Source organism: Channa argus, chromosome 11 (assembly GCF_033026475.1).
Source record: "Channa argus isolate prfri chromosome 11, Channa argus male v1.0, whole genome shotgun sequence".
Classification (NCBI taxonomy): domain Eukaryota; kingdom Metazoa; phylum Chordata; class Actinopteri; order Anabantiformes; family Channidae; genus Channa; species Channa argus.
The window spans coordinates 18,739,198-18,762,885 of record NC_090207.1 but is presented as its reverse complement, the minus strand read 5'-3'; the positions used below and the strand labels follow the sequence as shown (position 1 = coordinate 18,762,885).

Here is a 23,688-nt window from a genome sequence, read left to right as displayed (position 1 = left end):
CAGCTCTAAGTCAAGCACATACATTATTACGCAGCATTAATTAAGCTGAAGGCTTTTATTCTCTTAATGCTCCATTTGAACCAGCAATTGTTGTTGGCGACTGAGAATGTGAATAAATTCAGTTTGAAGGCTGTGAAGGAGACTAAAATGTCTAGATGGGATTAATGCCACGTTGTCAAAACATACTCAGGGGGATGGAAGCAAAGATCCTTTAACAAAATAATACAAGAGAGTGGTAAATAGTGTTACCATTCAAAATCAGCCTCAATTTTAAGTTCAATAGTAATAGCAGTAACATTTCTTATTTAGTATTCTACACACACTATAGTCAATTTCAGCATCCTCAACTATCAGCACTTTGTTGAACATCTAGATCTATATTTCATTTACACGAAAACTGAAATTGTCTGAAGCTCTGCAATTGAAAGTGTTCCTGCAATGTGCACTCCTCGATGCTATCTGATAACGCTTTTACAAGAGACTAGATATGTATCTGTACGAATGAAGAATATAGTTTTTTTCTAGATATGAAATAAGCTGAGAGATAAATAGATTTTTTTAAATATTGTGAGCTTGAAGGATCTCAGTATTTGTTCAGAAAAATTTCAATGACAGATCTTATTTTAGGTTGTCTTATAGGGTTGTTATCTCACACATTTCACTCCTAATCTGCTTTGCTCTGAAACTCATTGGGTTTTCTGTCTTCATCGACAGGGCCATGGGAAACCTTCAGCAGTCTCTGGTGTGCTTTGAGAAGAGATTAGTAGTGGCTCATGAGCTAGGGGAGTGTGGAGGCAAGGCACAGGCCTATGGTGAACTGGGTGCACTCCACAGCCAACTGGGCAATTACGAGCAGGCCATCTCCTGTCTGGAGCGTCAGCTTGCCATTGCCCGTGACACCCAGGATAGACTACTGGAGGGAGATGCCAGCTGCGGTTTGGGTGCTGTATATCAAGCTATGGGAGAGTACGAGACAGCCCTGCGATGCCACCAGAGCGACCTGGAGATTGCTGAAGAAACAGGCAGCCCCACACGACAGGCCCGTGCCTATGGCAACTTGGGCCTTACCTACGAGTCACTTGGAAACTACGAGCGCGCGGTTGTGTTCCAAGAACAGCACCTAAGTGTGGCGGCGCAGACTAATGACTTGGCTGCCAAGACACTGGCCTATGGAAGCCTGGGGAGAACACACCATGCACTGCAAAACTACTCACAAGCTGTCATGTACCTGCAGGAAGGTGAGTGAGTCAGGGGAAGCAGGAAAGAGGATTGCCTTTGTTGCCTGAGCTGATAGGCTTAGAGTTTGTGAATTCATGAATATAAAATTCTGAGCCTATTTGTTGCTAAGCCTTTGCCTCATTTTTATTAGTCTGTGTGCATGTGTGCGTGCATGTGTGTGTTTGGGCTTTTGTGCGTTGGTGTTATAAGTGCACAGGGGGATTTTGTGTGCGTATTATGCGTCTGTGTTGTCTTGTGTGCTGTATAGGTATACCAGCATTTGTGTGACTATGTCTATGCAAACCTATCAGGATGCACACCAAGGCATTTTTCCTGTTTACTGCTAGCTGTTCTTCATACCTCTATATCTACTTTTCTCAGAGGGTTCTTTGTAGTGAGCTGCCAAAGGATCTTTTCACACAGTGGCTGACAGACTCCTGCCTCTCATGCTTCATTGTCCCCTACAGATTATGGTGAAATAAAAACCTGCAGCTTGGCCGCGCAAAAATTCATTATGTCAGTGACGATGCAGGAAGTGTTTGTCATCACGGATGTGATAAGTGGAAGCATTCACAGGTGTGAGCTGAGTGTACGTACGACCAGCCTTATCTTTGCACACTGATGGACCTCACGTTCAGGCACACCCACTGTGTTAAGGCCAAAAGCCTGTTTGAGTCCTGAAAAATCGCAGCTTGTGTAAGCGGACAGATGCATGTTTCACCCTGCAGGGAGTGAATGCAAGAGGACAGGAATACAGGAATACATTCTGTAGTTCTCTATCTCCCCTTCCTCTGCTTTATTAGAGTTAGGCTGGTCTGCGGTGACCCGTACACCTTCTACATGCCTGCTTGTTGAGCTTTAATGGAAACAAAGGCGACAGTCTATTCGGTCTCCACCCTGTCCTCCTCTTGTCCCCTGCACTGTCCTTGCATTGTTCCTCAGTCTGGCTGTGAAAAAGAACAGTGCCTTCACTATCCTTGACAGCCAATTATTTCTGGCCAACCTACCCAGACCGAAAAGTTGGCAAGGTTTTTTCCCTTTAGTTTTCAATTTTTTTTTCTCTCTCTTCTTCTCCTACTGCTAGTTTTGTGGGCTTTTTTTAATTCTTCATGCTGCACTGCTTGTTTTTTGTTTTTGTTTCCTGAAAAAGATTAATTGGAAGAAGGATAGAAAGGCAGGCAAACTAGTGCGGATACTGTTGACATGTGACCTCCAACTCAGTGTGCATGTATTTATATACTGTGTGTGCGTGCTTGTGTGTGTTTGTGTGTGTCTGGTGGTTATTCACAGTAATACAGAATGATACAGCCACAGTGGAAGACACATGGAATTGACAAAAATAATGTCTGCCTAACCTCCAAGTCCTCACCCAGCTTCCGATGTTGCCTTACTGTAATTTTACATCAAAAGACATTGCAAAGGGTTGTTTCCGTTTTAAAAAAAGATCCATTTAACACCAAGATGCACCTTTCAGTGATTAACACAATAGTGTCATTAAATCAATGCCATCATTGTAATGCTTAATGAAGGCATTACAGTTTCTCCATGCTTGGTTTATGGAACAACTAATGGAATAACACTATTAACCTTTAAAGGCAGTTTTGTTAGTATGCGAATGAGTAATAAAGAGGTTACATATATCCATATGGAGAAAATCCAGTCGAGTCTTATACTGTGCTAAATGTATAATTTACTTGACATCATTTTATATGGACATGTTTGCAGCAGTTCATACAGATTTTACAGTACATTATTTTATATATATATATATATATATATATATATATATATATATATATATATATATATATATATATGTGTGTGTGTGTGTGTGTATATATATTCTATAGAATATACATAAGCTTGTATGAAGTCTGTCAAAAAGGGATCTTAATCAAATCTTATTGATAAAGATAACACATAGAAGCATCTTTAGTTTAGTACATTATTGTTTATAAACATTCAGTGTGGCCTTTGCATGTTTCCATGGAGACAAATTTAAGAAACAGGACAGCAATACTGAAAATGTTGTAAATCATATGCTATGGCTTTTGCATACACCTTTTGCATACGCATTTGAACCCAGGTGAACACCTGGGTAAGACTAACATCCAATCAATGCGCCTCACTACTAACATCAAAACACCAAATCAGGGAATATCTTTGGAAGATAAAGTCTCATCCCTGCCACAGACTCCTAGAGACTCATGGAGTTAATGCAAACACGAGAGCACACATACAAGATTTTGTGCAGTTAGGTAATGTGTATTTTAGTGTACAATATCTGAGCCTTTCCTTAATGTTGGTTGCTGTTAACAGGGAATTAGGAGTCGGACAGGATATGGTGTGCTACTGCATGAGCTCTTTCAGATTTGTGTGGTTATTTTATTTCTCTTCATCTTAATCTGTTAAAACAACCAAAACTATTGATATCAGGTCAGTTGTTTTATTAATATTTGAAAACTTAAGAAAATTTGCTTAGCTTTCCATTATATCATAAATTATTAAGCAAGTTTTCACAAATACAAATGTTTTAGATCCCAACATAATGCACATGTCAGTACTATCTTAGCACCAATACACATCATTTAAATTTAAATTGGGTTCTACGATATTACACATCTCCTACTACAATAACTTTTACTATATAGCAGATGTCTGTGGAAGACGCTTTCATATACAAGATAGATACGTAGGTTTTATCATAGTCAAAAAAACAAAGCAGGGGGTCTGTATTATGGAAGTGTGTCCAAATGTGTTTTTTCCCCAAAATAGTTTCTAGTACATTTGACATGACATGACACTGTTCATTTCCACATGTGGTCATGATCAAAGGCTGCAGTGTCATGTGTGTGTTCAAACCAGTGCATTTGCCCTTCTAAAGTGCATAAGATTTTCTTCCAGCGCATGTGTATGTGTCTGCACGCCAAGCTTGTGTCTGAAGGCAGAGGTGCATGGGCCTCAGGAGCTGCAGAGAATCTCTCACCCAGCTGTCAAGCAGCCTTTAAAGTGTTCTCTAGTTGCTCTTCAGGGTGCAGCCAGCCACGGCCACATCCTCATGTCAGCCACTGTTACATGACTGTGCCTGCAGGGTGCACCAAAGGCACGCACAGTGACAGTGACAGACAATGAATGATACAGAACAGAACAGAGGGAATGAAAGAGTTGGGGAGAGAAGGAGGAATGGAGAGAAAGAAAGAGGATGGCAGGCGAGCAAGGAGGAGAGACAGCGATCAGCATGAGTCATAATTCACATGCATTATTTCACTGTCAACTGGAGAATAAAGAAAACATAGAGTTGGTTGACATTCAGGCTTGATCATAAAGAACTAGCACAGAGCGGCTCAGAAAAAGGTTTTACTGTGTGTGTCTATGTGTGTGTGTGTGTGTGTGTGTGTGTGGGTGGGTGGGTGCGTGCACGTGTGTGCATGTGAGCGTGCAGATGAAAGGCTCAGAGTTGAAGTTGAGATGAGTGAGGGGTGAGGCTGTCAGAGAATGAAAAGGATAATTTAGATCTGTTTCCTCTCTCTTGCTCCAGCACCTAATGAGCCCTAAGCAGTGCCGAGTCCCCGCAAGCGCTGCCACCACAGTCAAGATGAAACAGGTAGAGAGAGCAGAGGGGGGCCGGAGACACAGGCACAGAAATGAGAAAATGAATATGAGAGGTGGTGGGAGAGAGAAGCACAGCAGATAGTACAGGGCAGGCATGCAGACAGAGGGAATGGCACGTGGAAAGATAAGGAAAGAGGGGAGACTGTTGCAAAGGCTTCAAAGGCTGCCGGCTAGTGTAGCCATGGAGGAGCCACACAGTCTATGGTGTGCTGGGTCTTGCAGAACAGGCCGGCTGTCTCGGGTCACACTCTCTGTTCTTGGCTTATCTGGTCCAGCCACAGAATGTTTTCCAGGAATGCAGAGAAAAGCAGTCTAGGACGAGGGTGGCTCAGCCCATTTTCTTCTCTCTTTCACCAAAAGCATGTTTAGACCCCTCCATCACACAAGCGAGTGGAGAAAATAGATTTGCAAACACAGAGCTCATGTGAAGTAAGACTGCATATGAGCTCTAGCCTATTGCACAGTGCAGACTGTTTGCTATGCTTTTAGCACCTTATGGGTGATATGTGGCCCAGCAGCTGTAGTGTTTTTGTTTTTTTTGTCCTCTGTGGAGCAGCATTTTCATCTCAGTAATTGGGCAGAAGTGCTTGCCAGGCAGACGGAGGACACATGCAAAGATGTGACATACGCCTCGCTGCTTGAGGGATTGGAAGTGAAAAACTAACTGCATGCGAACCAGGTGATCTGACACTGGCACACTTGCTGAACGCACACTTACATACACACGCACATGCGTGCGTGCACAGTCAAACCTCCCCTGGTTCCCAAACAACTCCGAAAGTCTCTCAGACAAAATATCACAATGTAGACTTTGTTCTGTGAGTTTGCCTTCAGTCTATTATTAGCACATGAATGTGTTTGCAAATATTTGTACACATCTTCATGATATTGTGTGGGTCCTTTATGCAAGCATTTAGCGTGTGTTTGTGTTTGCTCAGCCAGTCGATCCCTTGCATTGATTACTATGCAGTCTGATTAGTGCTGTAACAGCCTCCCTCCGTGGCATGGCAGAAGTGTGTGAGTGTGTGTTTTAGTCCCAGTGTGAGCACTATCCTACAACTGAGGCCAAATATCCAAACCTGTTTGCTGTCAGAACATCAGTACCATGCTACGCTTACATCTGTTACTCTGAAAGAAACCTAAGAGTCTGTCTGCTCTGAATAATTTTTACTCCCCTCTCTCTCTCTTCTCTCTCATCTGCTCCCATTTCCTCCCCGTCTGACAGGCCTGCGGCTCGCAGAGCAGCTGGCTCGGCGTGAAGATGAGGCGAAGATCCGCCATCGTCTGGGCCTGTCTCTGTGGGCCAGTGGGAATCTGGAGGAGGCCCAACATCAGGTAAAGTTTCTCCTTTTCCTTACAGTTGCCTCGTCTCACCTTGACTCGTTTCTAGCCTCCTCTTTTCTCCTCGCCTCCCCTGTCCTCTCTCCCTTCCTCCTTTTCTCCTTGATCTGGACCCATTCCAGAAAATCCACCTCTTGTAGTTAAAACTGACCTCTAATAAGCACCCACATCTGTTGGTCAGGAAAGATTAGAAATGAAAGGAGGAAGTAGATGCCCAAAGGCATGGAGTGTGGAATGTAAGCTATTCTAATGCCCGTATGTTGAAAGTGAGAGAACAACAGCAGAAGAAACAGGAGAGGTGGCTATAGAGCTTGAGCACAGCTGCTGGCAATATGCTGGGAAGTCTGTTGAGCTAGTAAATGCTGTCATCTCAGCAGACAGGTGACAGATTACGGAAGGGTTTTTATATCTGTGTGCATGGTCTCAGGAGTCTCAAGCCTCTGCATAACACACACATTCATTGCTCTTCAGCCCACTGCCCACCTGGCAAGCATGGAATATCCTCTTAACATCTCTCTTTACATTCTGTCCACACACCACAGCTCAAGAGTTGATAGTTTTTTCTTTGCTTGTGTATCCACATACAAGTCTGTGAACCATCAGCCAAATCCAGTTGCTGTCACAAGTGTCTTTGGGGATGTTATTCAGCTGCTTTCATTTTCTAAATCCAGTCCAAAATATTTCTGTTATGATACACACACTACATACATCTATGTGACGCACATAACTTTGTTTTTCTGTCCTGCATGATATTTATATAAAAAAAAAAAACCTACTTTGTCTGTTTGCAATTATGTGTAACAAGAGCTGGGAAAGAAAAACTCAAAAAGGTGGTGACTACAGCAGAGGCTCATGAGTCATACTGAGGTATTTGTGTTCAATGAAAGCAAAATATTATTCTAGCAAGCAAATGTAGCATATTTTCCACTGCATCTTTCTTATGGTCAAGTTTAATGCTTGACCATAAGATATTAGTGTAGTAGTGCATGTTAAGATTGTTGTCCTTGTTTCTTGATCACTTACAGTCACCCAGTGATTTTCCCACATTTACCACAGCAGTGAGTAAGACACTCTTGTTCTCAGAGTATAGATCAAATGGTTATTCATAAGTTGGCCTGTTCCTAAGGATGACCTTGGTAAATACCCTGACCCACTTTTCTCCCCTGGTTCATAAAGGCTTGTATTGAAATTCTTAAGTTATCCATAGGCGTGGAATGAGAGTGGTTGATCTCATCTTTCTCATTCTTATTTTATTTAAACCCAGTTGTATTCGAACACCGTAGCTGTGATTCCTGTGCTCACCGTGAGACAGAGAGTGACGTGTCCTGATTATAATCAGCTTTATCAACGGCTCATGCTCCCCCTGAGAAGCTCTCACATTCATATCTAAGAAGAACATTGATCAATAAATTCATGTTTACTGGCATAGATTAATCTTTTTTTTTACACCTCTGATAATATCGGTCACGGAGGATGAGAGTTCCCCACAGAGGGTATTTTACGAAAATCATTAGAGGTATATGTGTATCAAGCTACACTCATTTCCCCGATACAGTGTGACACTGACATTCACTTAACATGTCAGATAAAAGCTACGTTGGTGTCAGTGATGGTAAAACATGGGAGTGCAATCTGAATACTGAGCAGCCAAAGGATATAGCAGCTTTTACATGTACCGCTTCCGAGCAAGTCCGAGCAGATTTGGGATTGTTCCCCTTTCCTCTGTGTCAGGAGGGGTCACTCTAGAAGAAAGGCGTTGTGAAAAATTTGTTTCACTCTTAAAAGGATGTCGGCAAGACTAACAGATTGAACTAGTAGTGTGGCAATCAGCCCACAGCCCTATCAGCAAAATCAGCCTGAGACCAGCAGCTCCGTCGACTACAACTAATGCAGTAGAGCTCCTGATTCTCTGCTGATCTCCAGGCTCCCCCTCCACTCCCTCTGACACACTTTTCCTTCATGACCTTGGGATATGCCAGGCGAGCTACAGCGTATGCATATATGTGCACTCATAAGATATGCACAGACTCTTTGTCTCTTTCGTTCTCTTACCAGAGCCACAGTGCACAGGTTTTCCTCCATACCAGAAACCTTTTCTCCTGTTCAGTTCTTTGTCTTTTATGAACTATGGTCAATCGTGTGAGCAGCCTCTCCGCTGGCCCCTGGGCTCCTGGAGAGTGGCTCTATAGCAGTCCCAGTCATCCTACCGAGCTGCCATAGGCAGAGAAATAGGAAATCGATAAAGGCACACATGAATCAGCACTCCTGGCCGGCTCCACTTGGCCAACATGCAACACTGCCTGCTGCCCCACCTCTCCATTGTCTCTCCCCTTCTTTCAATCCAATGTCTGGCACTGAATAGAAAGATTCAATAACAGACAGACCTATTGAGTTCACAAAGCATTTATTTCCTTGGATGCTGTCCTTCCAAGATGCCCAGGTAATGGTTTAGCTACTCATTGCCCTTTCCCCATTCCAGGCAAATGAGAACAGAGGAGAGGTTTATTTGTGTTTGATGGTGATTTGTCAGCCTACATTACAGTACTTTTCCTCATTTGAGAGAGAAACAGAATTAGAAGGCAGTAAGCTTGATCAATGATGACCAGTGAGGTGGGATGCTACCATCTAGTGGCAAAAGTATTCTCCATCTTCAGTCATGCATGTAGCAGTAAGCGGACATTTTTATCCAAAATGACCTTCTTACAGTATCATGACTGATTACATTTTTAGCATGATTTACCACAATTAACAGTGATGTCAGAGTGCCAGTGTCATGCCATTCACTGCCCTGTTAGATCGGCCCCCCGTTGATCAACTATAAGAAGAACTGAATGAATGTCACATGATTTAATTTTACTGTGTAAAAGAACAAGCCCTTGACATCTGTAAATATCTGACTGCCATTGCGTTTCCACAGCTATACCGGGCATCTGCACTATTTGAGACCATCCGCCATGAAGCCCAGCACAGCACAGACTACAAACTTTCCCTGTTTGATTTGCAAACCTCCTGCTACCAGGCACTACAAAGGGTCCTTGTCAGTCTAGGTATGCCCATCTATATTTCTCAGACTGTATCTTCACTACTTCATGTTTTTAGCTTACAGTTTGTTTTTCCTTTTGTTTTTGTATGTAAGTAAATGTAAATTCTAAAATATTAGGTTTTAGAATGTACACTTGAATCAGCATTGACCTCTAAACACCACAGGCCACCATGATGAGGCCCTGGCCGTGGCAGAGCGAGGGCGTACACGAGCCTTTGCTGACCTCTTGGTGGAGAGACAGACAGGCCAGCAGGACTCAGACCCCTACACCCCAGTAACAGTGGAGCACATTTTGGACACTGTCAACAGCCAGAGGGCCTTGGTGCTTTATTTCTCCATGGCTGCGGGTTACCTGTACAGCTGGTTGCTGGCTCCAGGCTCAGGTATGAATGGACTCTCAGTGTCATCTATTGCACATTTGTAAATTGTTTTATTGAAGTGCTGAAATCCTATCTTGTCTGTCTGTTATCTTGTTATTCTTTTCAGCCATATGTGCTTGAACAATCAAATTTGGATAAGGTTCATATTTTGAAATCAACTCAGGCAAGATAGAATTTTCCAGTTAGCCATATGCCACTGTGGCTCTTAACTACTGAACCAACTTGAAATTTCCCCAGTCCTTAACATAGACCTCAACAGGCCTCTTCAATATCTGTTTCTTGTCAACAATGTAGACGTGCAGTAGACGTGCATATAGCATGTAAACAGTCATTTAAATTAAACATAGATTTTAAATATAAAATGTGGCATGGCAACAAAATGTGATGTAGTTGATAGAATGATAAAACTAAAAAATTTGTAGAAAATCTAAGGGATAAATATGCGGACATAACTAAAATCTTGTCCGCCTTTTACTAAAGCAGGTTTCTTCCAAATTGTTGAAAGCTGTAACAGCTGCACAAGTGGAAACAGACAAATAAACACATACTCTTGCTTGTTCAAATCAAAGTGGATCAAAGACCTAGAGGCAAAAGCTTATTTTTAGCTGGAGGGGTAAGAAGGCCAGTGGTAACACCAAGTGGCAGTGCCACCTGCCACTTGGTGTTCGGATTTGCCCCCCGCCACACTTCTCACCCCCGAAGGCATCAGCCAATGAACCAGTCTAATTGATAGTGACACAGCCAAACAACACCAGCAACATATTCACACATGCCAACAGGAAAACACTTTGCTGTTACACTAGGTCAAAACATAATTTCTCTGTCCCTTTTCATGAGTTTTTAGTTCTTTGCTCTATTTTTCTTTCTGTATTGCTGTACCTGTATTGCAACACAGGCAGATTTATTTATGTGACTTTCAATTCCACTTTCAAAAAGAAAACAGGCCAATCTATGAATGAACTATATTGCACGTCAAATGACTCCTGTAGCTGCTGCACTGTTCTTTGGCTTTCTTCCACTCTGTGCTGTAAAGAGAGGAAATGAGAGCTGTGACCCATGTCCCATGCCACCAGGCCTGAACATTTGATCAAATCCAGCTCCCAGGCAACCAGATGAACTTAAACCCCCAGTACTAGTCATACGGAGGGGCGGCACACTACAGGGACCAGTGGAGATCTTCAAAGCGGCGAATATTGCCCCAGGCTAAGAGGGAGCCACTTGCTCACTAATCGCCTGTCTGTCACTTCCTGGCATACCCTGGCATCCAGCTGGCACGCAAACATGGCCTGCTCTAAAGAGTCTGCAGTCAGAAAAAAGGGATACTAAAGCTCTAATTAGGTCTGACATTTATATAGACCTGGATGTGCACCCACACACATTTCTATAGATGCTAATAACATGTACAGCCCATTCATATGCATTTAATACAAAACATACACACAAGCACATCTACACAACACTTAATCTCAACACATAATCTCCATCTCCCAGTTTGCTCTTTCCCACCCCCGCTGTGATGTTCCTGCTTGAAACTCTGCAGCACTCTCATGGCAGGCAGCAGATGGCACAGGCAGCCTACTCTTATCTTTTATTGAACATTATTTGTTTTATTCATTTTGCTCCACAGATGCACTGCTGTACATGGCCTCAGTCTCAATGAACCAATGTTTTCTCTGTCTTGAACAAGTAATACAAACGTATTAGATAAAGAGGCATGGGAAGTGGTTCTATATATATATATTTTTTTGTTTGTTTGTTTTTTGTTTGAACTTTCATTTCAATTCATGAATATTAGAAAGCAGCCAGTCATATTAGTCTTCCCTATCCACAGGCATCCTGAAGTTTCATGAGGTGTATCTGGGTGAGGGTGTATCAGAAGGAGGGTCAGACTTTCAGGAAGTAAGCGGCAGTGGAGTGGTCAGCGGATCCTCCTTGGAGCAGCACATTGCCAGTGCCCGTGAAGCTCTGGGGGTTGAATCTTATTACAGCAGGTGAGATGTTCATAGCTGCATAATGAAATGGAAAATCTGTTTTAATATACTCATTTAACAACAACTCAAAAGCGTATAACTTCTTTCTTCTTTCTCTAGTAAACAATGAATGAAGAACATGTTATAGCATATGAAAGATGTCAACACAGTACTGTACTGTCAGACGACATTATTTACCATTTTCAATATTTTTGGACTGACAAAAATAGCAACGTGGTATGAGCTCAAGTAAAATGCTCTTATCTTTGCATGCAAAAATCGTCATTGCCTCCATTATGACATAAAATTTGGGAAACTCCCTTTTATAATAAAACATCAATTTACTTCTAAAATACAAAAGAAACACCAGACATTCATTCATGTTTATTGGTAATCTACGTCATACTGATTTACAATTTCCATTTTGCTTCTATCGCTGAATTTTAAACCTCATAGCCATTATGTCTGCACTAAACCTGTACTTTACTGTTATTTTACTGAGCAGGGATAGCTGCCAAGGAAAAAAACGCACCCACATAAACTTTATTGATAGAAACTTTGAGGAATGGGAGCAGCAGACAACAGTTTAAGCTCTCTTTGGAAAGTCCTTCTCTTAAGACTACTTTTAGGCCTATATATTTGATAATTCAGTGCAAAGATACTGGCAGGGTATGACGTGTAACAAAGGCCCCATCGTGACTCGAACCAGGGATGTTGCGGTTATGTGGCATGTGTAACCATTCAGCTACCAAAAAAGAAAAGTTAAACTAAGCTTGAAACATTTTCCCCAGAGTCAGCAGAAGAAGGGTTACTTTACCATTTCTTTATGTGTGTGTGTGTAAAAGAGTGTTATTCTGCCCCATTGCACCCTGCGATGACAGGCCTCAACTACCTGCCTAAAGTACCCCGCTCTCTCCCTAGTGGAAATAAATGAGACGGAATAATGGTTCTTTGGATAGCCAGAATGTTGAACCTACCTAACAAATAGCGGACCTGACGACAAGTAAAGGGAGAAAATGAGAGTGTAAGATGGGACAAAAGGTTGTTTTGAGGTGATGAAATCAGTGGAGTAAAAGTAATGGAAGCTGGGCATTGTGAATAAAGACCTAACAGACAACAGGAAATGTAGCCAGAGGGAGTCTGCAGGAGGAGTTGGAAGATGTGCCAAGATATATGGGCAGTAATAATACCCCATTGACATCCATGGGTTTTCACCATGTTTGACATTAGCCTTGTTTCTCTAGTTTGTGTTTGATCCATAGTGCCCAGCTGGTCTGCCCAGTGCCAGGCTCTGCCACCCTCACAGCCTGGCCCTCCTGCCCCATTACCAGCTCATTTATTACTCCAATGGGAAGTTCCACACACACCATTGCGCCTGGATGGGCACAATATGGCACCACTTACCAGCCCATTCATTCTCCACAGTGAAGAGAAAAGGAAGGCAGCATTCTTAAATGGATGGAGAGACAAAATGAATGGGCTGGAGTAGAATGGGAGAAGCGTACAGTATGGATATGCAAGAAGGGAGAGGCTGAGTCTATGTTTTAACATGTGGATTGTATGTACTATCAATTTTTAAAAAGATCTTGGGATGTACATACTGGGAGGGATTGCATGGTGCAAGTTCACACTCAGCTACTGTGGGAGCAAGAAGTTGACACAAGAGTTACATGATATGGGCACATCAGAGGAGAGGTTTAAGTATGAAGGGGGAGATAGGGGAGAGTTGTGCCGAGGTAGTGATTGTTGGGTGGGGGTGGATGACTCCCCACTGACTGGATCAGCATCACCAGCATTATAATGAAGGGATTTAATTCTGCTTACGATCAGGGTGTTGGACCAAGTCTGGAAAATTAGGCCAAGTATGTGGGTTGAACAGTGTGTATTTTGAGAAGATCAAGGGTGTGTAGTTGGTTTTATCTGTGGAGAAACAATATAAGGCTGTGTATTGTCTACTTTGCAGAAGTGCCTTTTTCTTGCCAACATTTCAGCAGCTCACTCCATCCCTCTCTCTCTCCCTCTCTCTTTCAGAGGATGTTCGAGCAGTGAGACAGAGAGTGAGGCAGGAGATTTGTTGGACCAACAATTTGAGGAGCTCAACAACAAGCTTAACTCAGTCACTGATCCAACAGGCTTCCTACGCATGGTGTCCAGAAACAACCTATTCAACAGGTAGGAGATTGATGCAAATCACATGGACATTCCTACACTTTCAACGAGTGACAGCCTTAATCAACAACCCAAAACCACTTTTTCAAGAATAAAAATAAGATTAAAAATATCTGTTTGGGTAAGGAGATTCATGGGTATTGTGGCTCATCTGTGAAAGTAGTCTTTCGTCCATTGTTTAGCCAGCGCAGAGGCAGTATGTGAGTCCTCCTTATTAAATAGACTGAGTAGAGCCAAGCTGCTAAAGCCCTTATCAAATGCCTGCTCTGATGGGGCCATGTGCATGTATATGTGTCTGGGTGCGTCAGTCTGCCAGACACAGACACTGAGACTGACGTGGTTTTAAGATGTTCGCTCCGTCTGTGCAGATTTATGGCTGTGCAGATCTTACTGCGTCTGCCAGTGGCTTGTTCCGAGTATTATTTAACGACACGTTGCAAAGTATTCATTTACATTGTGCTGATTGGTAATGTATACCAATAGCTCTGTGTGTGTGTGTGTGTGTGTGTGTGTGTGTGTGTGTGTGTGTGTCTGGGTCATATTTCCGTGTCCTCGTCCACAGTTGAACTGCTCTTTGATGAGAGGGTAATTCCATCTTTAATTGAGTCTCGGTGCTCATTAAGCCCCTTTAATGGGCTGCCGGTAATAATCCGCTCATTCTTGTGGGCCTCAGAAAACTCTGAATTATAAAGCTCCTCATGCTTAGGAGCCGATGGTCTATCACAATGCCAAAGCACGAGGAAAGTAAGAAAACCCCATTGTCCCCCATTTCAAGTCTCTGAATTCGATGTCAGATAACATACATGTATGTGCTTTTCCTGGCTAAAATTTAGGTCAGTATAAAAAGTGTAAGCACGTAAGGGGCTAACTCATCTACTTTTGCATCACCGCTCAGATTCCACTTAAAGCACTCTTTCCAAGTGTACACCAAGCTAGGCAGAAACTGAATGCAGTCGTCACCTTCAGCCTCAGTGCTCTTTAGTCTTTTTCCCTTTACACTTGACACTTACCTTCTCCTGGCTTACACTTTGCCTCCTCTCTCATTTTTCCTGTCAGGCTAACAAACGATTGTTTGCTTTCCCAAGGAGGCTCATGCCAAGTCCTGGGAGAGAGACAGAGTGTTGGGAGGCTGGAGGAGAGCCAGTGGCCTGGGGCTACTGAAAGGGCAGGATAGCTGTCTGTTGGCTGGAGCCCGGAAGAAACTCTGTCTTGCTGGAACAGATGGAGAGCAGTGTCAAGTGCAACCATAAAGCCTTGTCCTGTGTGCCTACAGCACCAAAAGGCTTCTAACTCCACAGCCACTGTTCTTACTGTTCACAGAATATTGTGTGTGTCTGTATTTCAAAGCAGAGCTGTCAATCCCACCACAGAGTAGAAATACCTCAAACACTTTGCCTTTTGGTTTGTTTGAGACATAGGCATCAACAGTGCAGTGAAGACACTCACAATCTCATATTTCATCACCTGAGTTTTGATCTTACAGAACGTAGAGCAGGCCCCAGTAAAGATGAGATGGCCTCTCTTCTTTCTCCTGTGGTGATCCTGTGGCAAGCCGATCACGTTTTACACTGTCTCACATATCTGGAAGAGCTAGACCATCACAGTACAATACTGCCATCTAGTGAAGCTTTATAATGTTAGACTCTCTGTGGTATGGCCTGGTCATGTTATACGCATGTGTGTTTACAGAGGGGCTGCTGCTAATCACAATAGAGATACAGTTTGACCTGGCGTCATGTGACTTGTACTAACTGTAACGTGAAAGTGAGCACATCAGAAAAAGAAAGATGAACCTCTAGGACTGAGTGTGGAATCAGTTTATCTAACTCTGTACCTCTGTATTATGAGGACACACAAACCCACAGAAGCTACCCTGTCTGAGTCTGTGTCTTCCTAGAGCCATATCTGATGCAACACTGTGCAGCACGTTAGACATGGACCTCGTCAGCCACATTCCTAGCACATCTGCAAAAATGATCATAAACAGCAGGATAGTTTGATGTTTACTTAAATTTGATGTACAACATGGTTATTTACAAGCAGGATTTCTACATAGCTGGGATTATTGGGGAAAAGTGGCAGCCACAGCTGAACATGTACTGATTTTATGGTTTTAGGCTGCCTTTATTTTTACTTTTGTAGTTTAAAACAATATTGGTGGTGTTGTGCAACACATATTAAAATGTCAAATGGTAAAACCCTGGCACAAATAGTGACATTGTTTAAAACTCAGGCTACTTAATATGATCTCATAAATATCAGTAGATCTTTTAGTGTAAATACATTTACTGCATGCCTAAACCTGTCATGGGTCACGTGCACAAAACTATAATGTACAAAATAAACACACGGTATAGCATTGATTTGTTTTATGTTTGTACAGGAGCTGCCAGAGTATGACCAGCCTGTTCAGTAACACCATGTCACCTGCCAAAGATGGTAACTCTTCCCTGCCCCATCGCTCTAGCAACCTCAGCAAGCCTCCGCTCCGGGCACTTTATGATTTGCTCATTGCACCCATGGAGGGGGTGAGTAGTATCTCTCTGGGTGTGGTAGAAAGAAGACCATAATAGGAAAATGCAAAGTGAAAAAAAAACGTGTGCAATGTTACTGTTTATGTTTCTATTTTCATACTAATCCCTTTGCATCACAGGGCTTGATGCACTCCAGTGGGCCTGTTGGCAGACACAGACAACTAGTGATGGTGCTAGAGGGAGAACTGTACCTCATTCCCTTTGCCCTGCTGAAAGGAAGCTCTTCAAATGAATACCTGTATGAGCGTTTTAGCCTTATCGCCGTTCCTTCAATCCATGGCCTTGGAGCTAGTGTAAAGGTTAACCCTCCCATTCAGATCACTAACAAATATTGACATACTCTTATTGAAACTCCTATCAAATTTGTGAGGATGTTTATGACCACAAATTCTATAAGATCATTTAGGTTATCTTTAAGAAATTCCTTAAAGGATACACTTTTATTGTAGACCTGTTAAATGTAACCCTTGTTTCTATGCTTTTAGGCCCACTCTCGCCGCCTGGGACCATCTCCTTGTGGCGGCGTCTCAATGGCAGCAGTGGTGGGGAACCCTCGACTGCCTTCACCTGTGATGGACCGTTGGCTGTGGGGACCAATGCCCTCTGCAGAGGAGGAGGCTCTAATGGTGGCTGAGCTGCTAGGATGCCAACCTCTGGCAGGCTCCTCAGCCACCAAAGAGAGGGTGATGAGTGCCCTCACACAAGCTGAGTGTGCCCACTTTGCCACCCACATTTCCTGGAAACTGGCAGCTCTGGTGCTCACCCCAAACCCAGAGGGTGTGCCTGGTGGGGCAAGTGGCAGTGTGGGGGTGGGAACAGTGGGTAGAGGTGCAGGGGGGAGGAGAGGCAGCAGTGGTCGAGGCAGGAAGGGCTCCATTGCCTCCGGTGGTTACACCATCCCAGAGTCTCTCCAAATGCAGGATGACAGCAGTGATGTAGAGAGCATCTGTGACAGTCCGCCCCTCCAGGAGTTCCTGCTTACAGCTGCAGATATACTGGACCTGAGGTTGCCTGTCAAGCTAGTGGTGCTGGGGTAGGTGGACTGAACAAATGTAAATGATTGTCAGGTGATGATGTCAACTATAGTCCTGATATTTTTAGTCCTGATATATTATTTTAAAACTCCAAATTAGATTAAATTAATAATATGATTGATATGAATTCAGTATTGATTTACACATATGAAACCTATTATATATAGAAGGTATATAAGTAATTCATGCGTCATTGTGTCTACAGATCATACCAGGAGTCCAGCAGCAAGGTTACAGCAGACGGTGTTGTGGGATTGACCAGGGCTTTCCTGGCTGCTGGGGCTCAGTGTGTTCTCGTGTCCTTATGGCCAGTCCCTGTCGCTGCCTCCAAGGTTTTTGTCCATGCCTTCTACACTGCTCTGCTTAATGGTACAAAGGCTAGTGCAGCACTGGCAGATGCAATGAAAACTGTCCAGAGCAGCAAGCAGTACTCTCACCCTTCCAACTGGGCAGGTTAGAGATGTAATTTATATATGTATTAATTTTACATTTCCGTAATCAAAAAGATGAACTTGTAATTGAACCCCTTTTTTTTCCCGCATATTTTTCTGTCCAGGATACATCCTGATTGGTAATGATGTGAAGCTTAACAGTCCATCCTCCCTCATTGGCCAAGCTTTGGCAGAAATTCTGCAGTATCCAGATCGTGCTCGTGATGCACTTAGAGTTTTACTCCACCTGGTGAGATATGGACACACACACAAGATTTGCAGTGTTTACTTACAGTACAAAATATAAGAAATAAAGAGACACAAAATACTGATGCTGCACTGCCATGACTCATGCAGGTGGAAAAGTCTCTTCAGAGGATACAGAACGGCCAGCGTAACTCTATGTATACATCCCAGCAGAGTGTTGAAAACAAGGTAGGGGGCGTCCCTGGCTGGCAGGCTCTTTTAACAGCGGTGGGCTTCCGTCTTGACTCTGTGGGCACGGGCATCCCTGCAGCTGTCTTCTTTCCCACTGCTGACCCAGGAGACAGGCTCCAGCAGTGTAGCACCACTTTACAATCACTATTAGGTATGTACCTGAGACAAGCTCCAGATCACATTTTTATCAGATTCTTAACCTGTTCTTTGTTTTGCTAATTTTGTGATTTTTACATTTTGATTTGATTTTAATTAAATTTACATTAAATTATCTGTTTTTCTAGTTTCCTTTCTGTGTGCAATTTCGGAGCAAACAGCTCTAGGGACTTAGTTCTGGGGACTACCCACTGGGAAGCTACCCCCAGAACTACACACATCAGGGGCTTTTTCCTCTGTTTGCATTTATAATGTATCCTAGCTCTCTATATGACATCCAGTCATGCCGCTACTTAGTTTGGTATATAAAGAACTTGCGCTTGTGTATAAATGAGAAAAACCTCCCTTTGATCCATTCCTCAGGTCTGCCGCCGCCAGCTCTCCAGGCTTTGTGCAAACTCATCACAGCTTCAGAGGCAGGAGAGCAACTCATAAATCGGGTAGGCTTCAGCAATTCTAAACAAAGGTTGCTCAAATCTAATACGACGGATAAACATTGGACATAGGCTCAAACAACAAATACCATAGATATTACCAAGCATTAGGAACTGTTCAGACAGTTTGTCTCCTTTCTCTGGTACACATTTGTACCATTAGCAAGAGTATTAAATATATATCACTGCATAATTTGGAGGACTAGTTATACACTACCGCACAAGCAACTTAAGGTGTAGTTTATTAGCCCTAAAAAGCTGCATGGAAGCCAACTATTATCCGAATTCCTTGCCCTCTTGCAAAAAAACAGACACCAGAGAATTCTCCTTATGCAGCAAAGAGTCTGTTTATATTTTGCATGTTATCACATGCTAAAAGCTAAAAGACTGTCCAGTTAGCTGGTGTATTAGCAATGTTTGAATGCTCATATCGCAAATACAGGACTCATTGCACAGAACATGGAACATGCTCAGTCTAATAAATGGAAGCTTGCACCACATGTTATAATATGAAAAAATGCTTTTTCCTTTCTTGTTGACCTGAACCCTAGTGCACTTTGTTCTCTTTGTGAATATCCTGCCTGCATGCAATTAAAAGCCTCTTTTCTCTCTCCTGCACCTAACGTGTGGTCTGAAGGCTGTTAAAAATATGGTGGGAATGGTAAGTGTGCCTTCACCTACCTGCACTTCCTCCCATTCTACCCTATTCCAGCAATCTTTTCTTTCTGTCCTCCTCGTCTGTCTGCATGGCAATGGATATTAGTTTTGTTGTTTTAATCTTTTCATGCTGTTTAGCATTTGAATGCATGCCGTGTACCTGATTAAACATTTACTGTATTCCCTTGTTCATTTTTTTCCATTGGTCTGGTTATCAGATCTCAGGGATTTTGAGTATTTAAGGATTTACCACACTGGTTTATTGCAGGTCATTGTTTTATATAAAAACAAAACCTCATATAACCATGAAGAGGCATGTTTCTCCTTTATGAACTGACAAAGATGTTTTTGTTCTAAACCAAGTAATCCCCAAACAAAACAGGAACGTGTGCTTACAGGGCACGTGTAAACCCTCACATAAGTGGAAGCTTTGTTGCTTTGCCTCCCTGAAGGGGTTCTGATTCCCTGACTTATTACATATAATCATACATTTCAGGAAACATATTCATACTTTCTCCATAAGGTAGTTCCACAATATGATGCCCACAATATGATGCTCTTAGTGTTTTGTTAGGGAATTTAAATAGATGCAAACTAGTTTTAACTACGAGCAATGAACTACTGCAACTTATAACTAACTGTAACTTAGAACTTAGAACTAACTGTAACTTATCTCTGATTTAAATTCTTGGTAGAAAAGAAATTTGAATCTTTAATTTCAATCAGTATTTACATCTCTTGTAAAAATTCCAGATTATTTGTGTGTTCACCACCATTCCTAATCATGTCCTCTTATCTTTTCCCTTCTGTGCTTCAGCTCCACCAGGTGCTAGTCCAACTCCAGACAGGGGAGAAAGAACAAGATTTCTCCCTCCTTCCCATTCAGGTGTCCATCAGTGTGCAGCTATGGAGACTGCCAGGATGCCATGAATTTCTGGCTGCTCTTGGTGAGTCAACTGTTGACTAAGGGAACTGTTTATTCATATGTCCTCTGTTTATCCACCCCCCTTGCATCGACATGTCCCTGTTGACTCACATACAGATAGATAAATGTATGCTGCATTTTATCATTTTGTGTTTGTACAGGGTTTGACTTATGTGAGGTAGGCCAAGAAGAAGTAGTGCTAAAGACTGGCAAACTTGCCAACCGCCGCACCTTGCACTTTGCTCTCCAGTCTCTGCTGGCGCTGTTTGGTAAGAATGCTTATTTTCTCATTTTTGTATCAGCATTTTATTGCAGGAACTTGATTCTACATTGGAACTATCCGAAACATGTATTTAATCAGCTGTTAACAGCTGTCACATTTTTACCTTTTCTTACCATTTTACCTTTCTTTCTTCAGACTCCACAGAACTGCCCAAGCGCCTGAGCCTGGACAGCTCATCTTCCCTCGAGTCTTTAGCATCAGCTCAGTCTGTGTCCAACCCCCTGCCCATGGGATACTCAAGCCTTCCCTTCTCTACTCACTGCCTGGACAATCAGGCATCAGATGCCATCTCTGTTTATAGCCTTAGCTCTGTAGCCTCCTCCATGAGCTTTGCTTCCAAGTCAGACTGTGACTTCCTTGGTCATCGGCAACGCAGTGGGGCCACAGCACACTACTCTGTACACAAACACCCTCACGTTCCCCGTAGTCGATCGTCTCCTCACGGGGCAGCTGCTGTAGTGGCAGGAGCCCGCGGGGATGAGGAGGAATATGAGGGTTTCTCTATTATCAGTAGTGAGCCATTGGGAAGTCACTGTGACTCACTGCCTCTGCCACCAGGCCATAGTCAGCGCCACCACCGTGGAGGCAGGGGGGTTGTTGGTGGGTCTGGCAAAGGAGCAGGGCGTGGCTACTCTGTGTCAGTATCATCAAGGGGCAGTGTCAGCACCCCCACATCCCCTGTCAAAACATGCCTAGTACCCAGCCCAAATTCACCATTTCAGAAGGTGGGTAAAGTAAGCAGCTCCGATACAGGTGAATCTGACCAGTCCAGTACTGAGACAGACAGTACTGTCAAGTCTCAGGAAGAAAAAACTGTCCCTCTAGATCCTCAGGAGCTGGCCCAGAAAATTCTGGAGGAGACTCAGAGTCATCTACGGGCTGTAGGTAGTCTTCAGCGAGCTGGGGCAGAGGGTGGAACAGCTGGAGGCACCTCAGCTCGGAACAGCGCCTTCCGCTCTTCTGAAACTAGTGCATTTAGTCGTCCAAACAGCAGCGCCAGTGGCCGAGCTCAGTCTTCCCCAAGACCTAAACCTCCCTCACGTTCTTCTTCACTGCAGAAGATAAGCTCTGGCTACAACAGTCCTGCAGTTTCTGAGTCTTCCCAAAAGGAGGGGAGCCATCCATCACCCACTCTGGACAGTCATGCACAGTTTAAATTGAAATACCCAAGCTCCCCATACAGTGGTCACATCTCTCGTTCCCCCAGTAACGTATCTCCCAGTTCTGGTCACCAGTCCCCAGCTGGTAGTGCTCCATCCCCTGCCCTGTCCTACTCCTCTACAGGCTCTGCTTGCTCTACATCAACTGATGCCACAGATTTGGACCGGTTAAGAAGAGGGGTTATTGATGAAAAAGTCCAAGCTATCCACAATCTGAAGACCTTTTGGGCTAATGCTGCAGCCCAACAACAGCATCTAGGTCCTGTCAAAGCTGTCCACAGTGCAACTGGACCCCTTGCTACTGCAAGTAGAGATGTACTGAGCCTTCTGAACCTCTCCCCACGCCATTGCTCCCCTAATGATACCCAAGACAGCCTGGAGCTGCGGGAGCTGGGGCTGCAATCACTGGAAAGGGGCAGCAAGAACTCTTCCAATGGACACCACTGCTCTAATCCCAGAAAAGTAGCCCCATCACCAACTATTTCCACAAGCAGTAGCCCTGGTGCTCGTTCTATCAGACTACCTGCTGGCAATGGATACAAGTTCCTGTCGCCTGGAAGATTTTTCCCTTCCTCTAAATGCTGAGACATTTAAAATGGTCCTATACTTTTATCATGTACTATCCTGTGTGCTGGAGGAGAAGGGCACTTTTTGGTGGACCACAGTTGGTCCACCAAGTTTGACTGACAGTGCAAAGTATTTTGTTGTATTTTGTCAGTGAGTGTGTTCCTGCAGATGCACATGAATGCTTTAGAGAGTTCTTGTCTTCGTGCCCATAACACTGTTAATGGCAATGAGAAATACTCCACGACCTGATACTGTGTTTGTGTGTAACTGTGTGTCAGGTAGATGTTAATGCCATTTGGTATTTTTCCCCAAAACGTTTCTGTTTATATGGGCCAAGATGCAACAACTATGACTGATTTCCTCCATTGAATTTTTTGTTTTTAAATTTAATGGTTATTGTTATTATTGTTTGTTATTGTTATTAATATTATAATAATTATTATTATGTTTTGTAAGTTAATTCCAGTGTTTCACAATCAGTATTAAGCATTTTTATATTATTAAAAAGTGAAGAAACCATGTACCACGTACCATGTAAAGATGGAAAGAGTGGGGAAAAAAGATTTAATATTTTTTAACGAAATCAACAGGGCATTTTGCCTGATTTCTTTGTGAACCGAGTGTCTGCTCTGAAGCATGGATTCTCTTGCTATTCAATGTTAAGTACCATGTATGACTTTTTAGCCCATGATTTTTTTGAGATTAAACATGAAAATTTCATGACAACCATCTGTCATTTATCAATAAACCGTTTCAATAAAAAAAACATCATGTTTGTTTTATCGTATTCCTAACTATATTCTACTATATATTACTATATGTCTTTCTTGTCTTTATTTTAAGTGAGAGTTGTCTAGAACCTATTTGAAGTAAACCTGTGCCAAATTGAACCGAAGGACAGACTTGAAGCACCCACTGGGGAACACAGGGTTCCACAATTCACACAGCATGTAGTGATAGACCACAGCAATAACATTTTGTTGTGTTGTTGGGGGAAAGGAGATAAATGTACTTCTAAAGATCAATAACTGAAATGGAAAGTGATAACCCAGTGTTTCTGACCAAGCTTAGTAACTGGGTAAGCTCTTTGGTCACTACTGAAAATATACTGATAATATAATGATTTTACACTCAACTATGAAGTTTGTGTTTCTCCTAGGTTTATTTGTGGTGCAGGAATATGGGGTTTAAAGGTTTATAAAAGGTTAGATGTTATTCAGAACACAGCCGTATAATGTTTCCTTGGGGGGGCCATTACCTGTTGGAGGACAAATGGGATGGGTATCAGCATCAGAAAAGGGGAAAATGTAAAATGATAAAGATTGTGAAATCATTT

At 42.9% G+C, this 23,688-nt stretch overlaps 1 protein-coding gene across 4 annotated transcripts in view; it reads left to right on the top strand.

The window, feature by feature from the left end:
* LOC137135929 (tetratricopeptide repeat protein 28-like) overlaps nucleotides 1-23,118 on the top strand; it is a 155,679-nt gene extending 132,561 nt beyond the window's left edge. For 3 of the 4 annotated variants that reach the window (XM_067520763.1, XM_067520765.1, XM_067520766.1), the window contains 17 exons: nucleotides 715-1,238; nucleotides 6,056-6,165; nucleotides 9,089-9,218; nucleotides 9,379-9,597; nucleotides 11,426-11,585; nucleotides 13,596-13,736; nucleotides 16,117-16,261; nucleotides 16,387-16,566; nucleotides 16,753-17,300; nucleotides 17,507-17,754; nucleotides 17,858-17,982; nucleotides 18,090-18,321; nucleotides 18,690-18,766; nucleotides 19,398-19,421; nucleotides 20,235-20,364; nucleotides 20,504-20,611; nucleotides 20,761-23,118. In XM_067520763.1, coding sequence (XP_067376864.1) covers nucleotides 715-1,238; nucleotides 6,056-6,165; nucleotides 9,089-9,218; nucleotides 9,379-9,597; nucleotides 11,426-11,585; nucleotides 13,596-13,736; nucleotides 16,117-16,261; nucleotides 16,387-16,566; nucleotides 16,753-17,300; nucleotides 17,507-17,754; nucleotides 17,858-17,982; nucleotides 18,090-18,321; nucleotides 18,690-18,766; nucleotides 19,398-19,421; nucleotides 20,235-20,364; nucleotides 20,504-20,611; nucleotides 20,761-22,370 — 4,711 coding nt within the window. In that variant the 3' untranslated portion in view covers nucleotides 22,371-23,118. The remainder of the gene's footprint in view (nucleotides 1-714; nucleotides 1,239-6,055; nucleotides 6,166-9,088; nucleotides 9,219-9,378; nucleotides 9,598-11,425; nucleotides 11,586-13,595; nucleotides 13,737-16,116; nucleotides 16,262-16,386; nucleotides 16,567-16,752; nucleotides 17,301-17,506; nucleotides 17,755-17,857; nucleotides 17,983-18,089; nucleotides 18,322-18,689; nucleotides 18,767-19,397; nucleotides 19,422-20,234; nucleotides 20,365-20,503; nucleotides 20,612-20,760) is intronic. The other variant, XM_067520764.1, reaches the window with a different exon arrangement.
* Nucleotides 23,119-23,688: the final 570 nt, after the last annotated feature.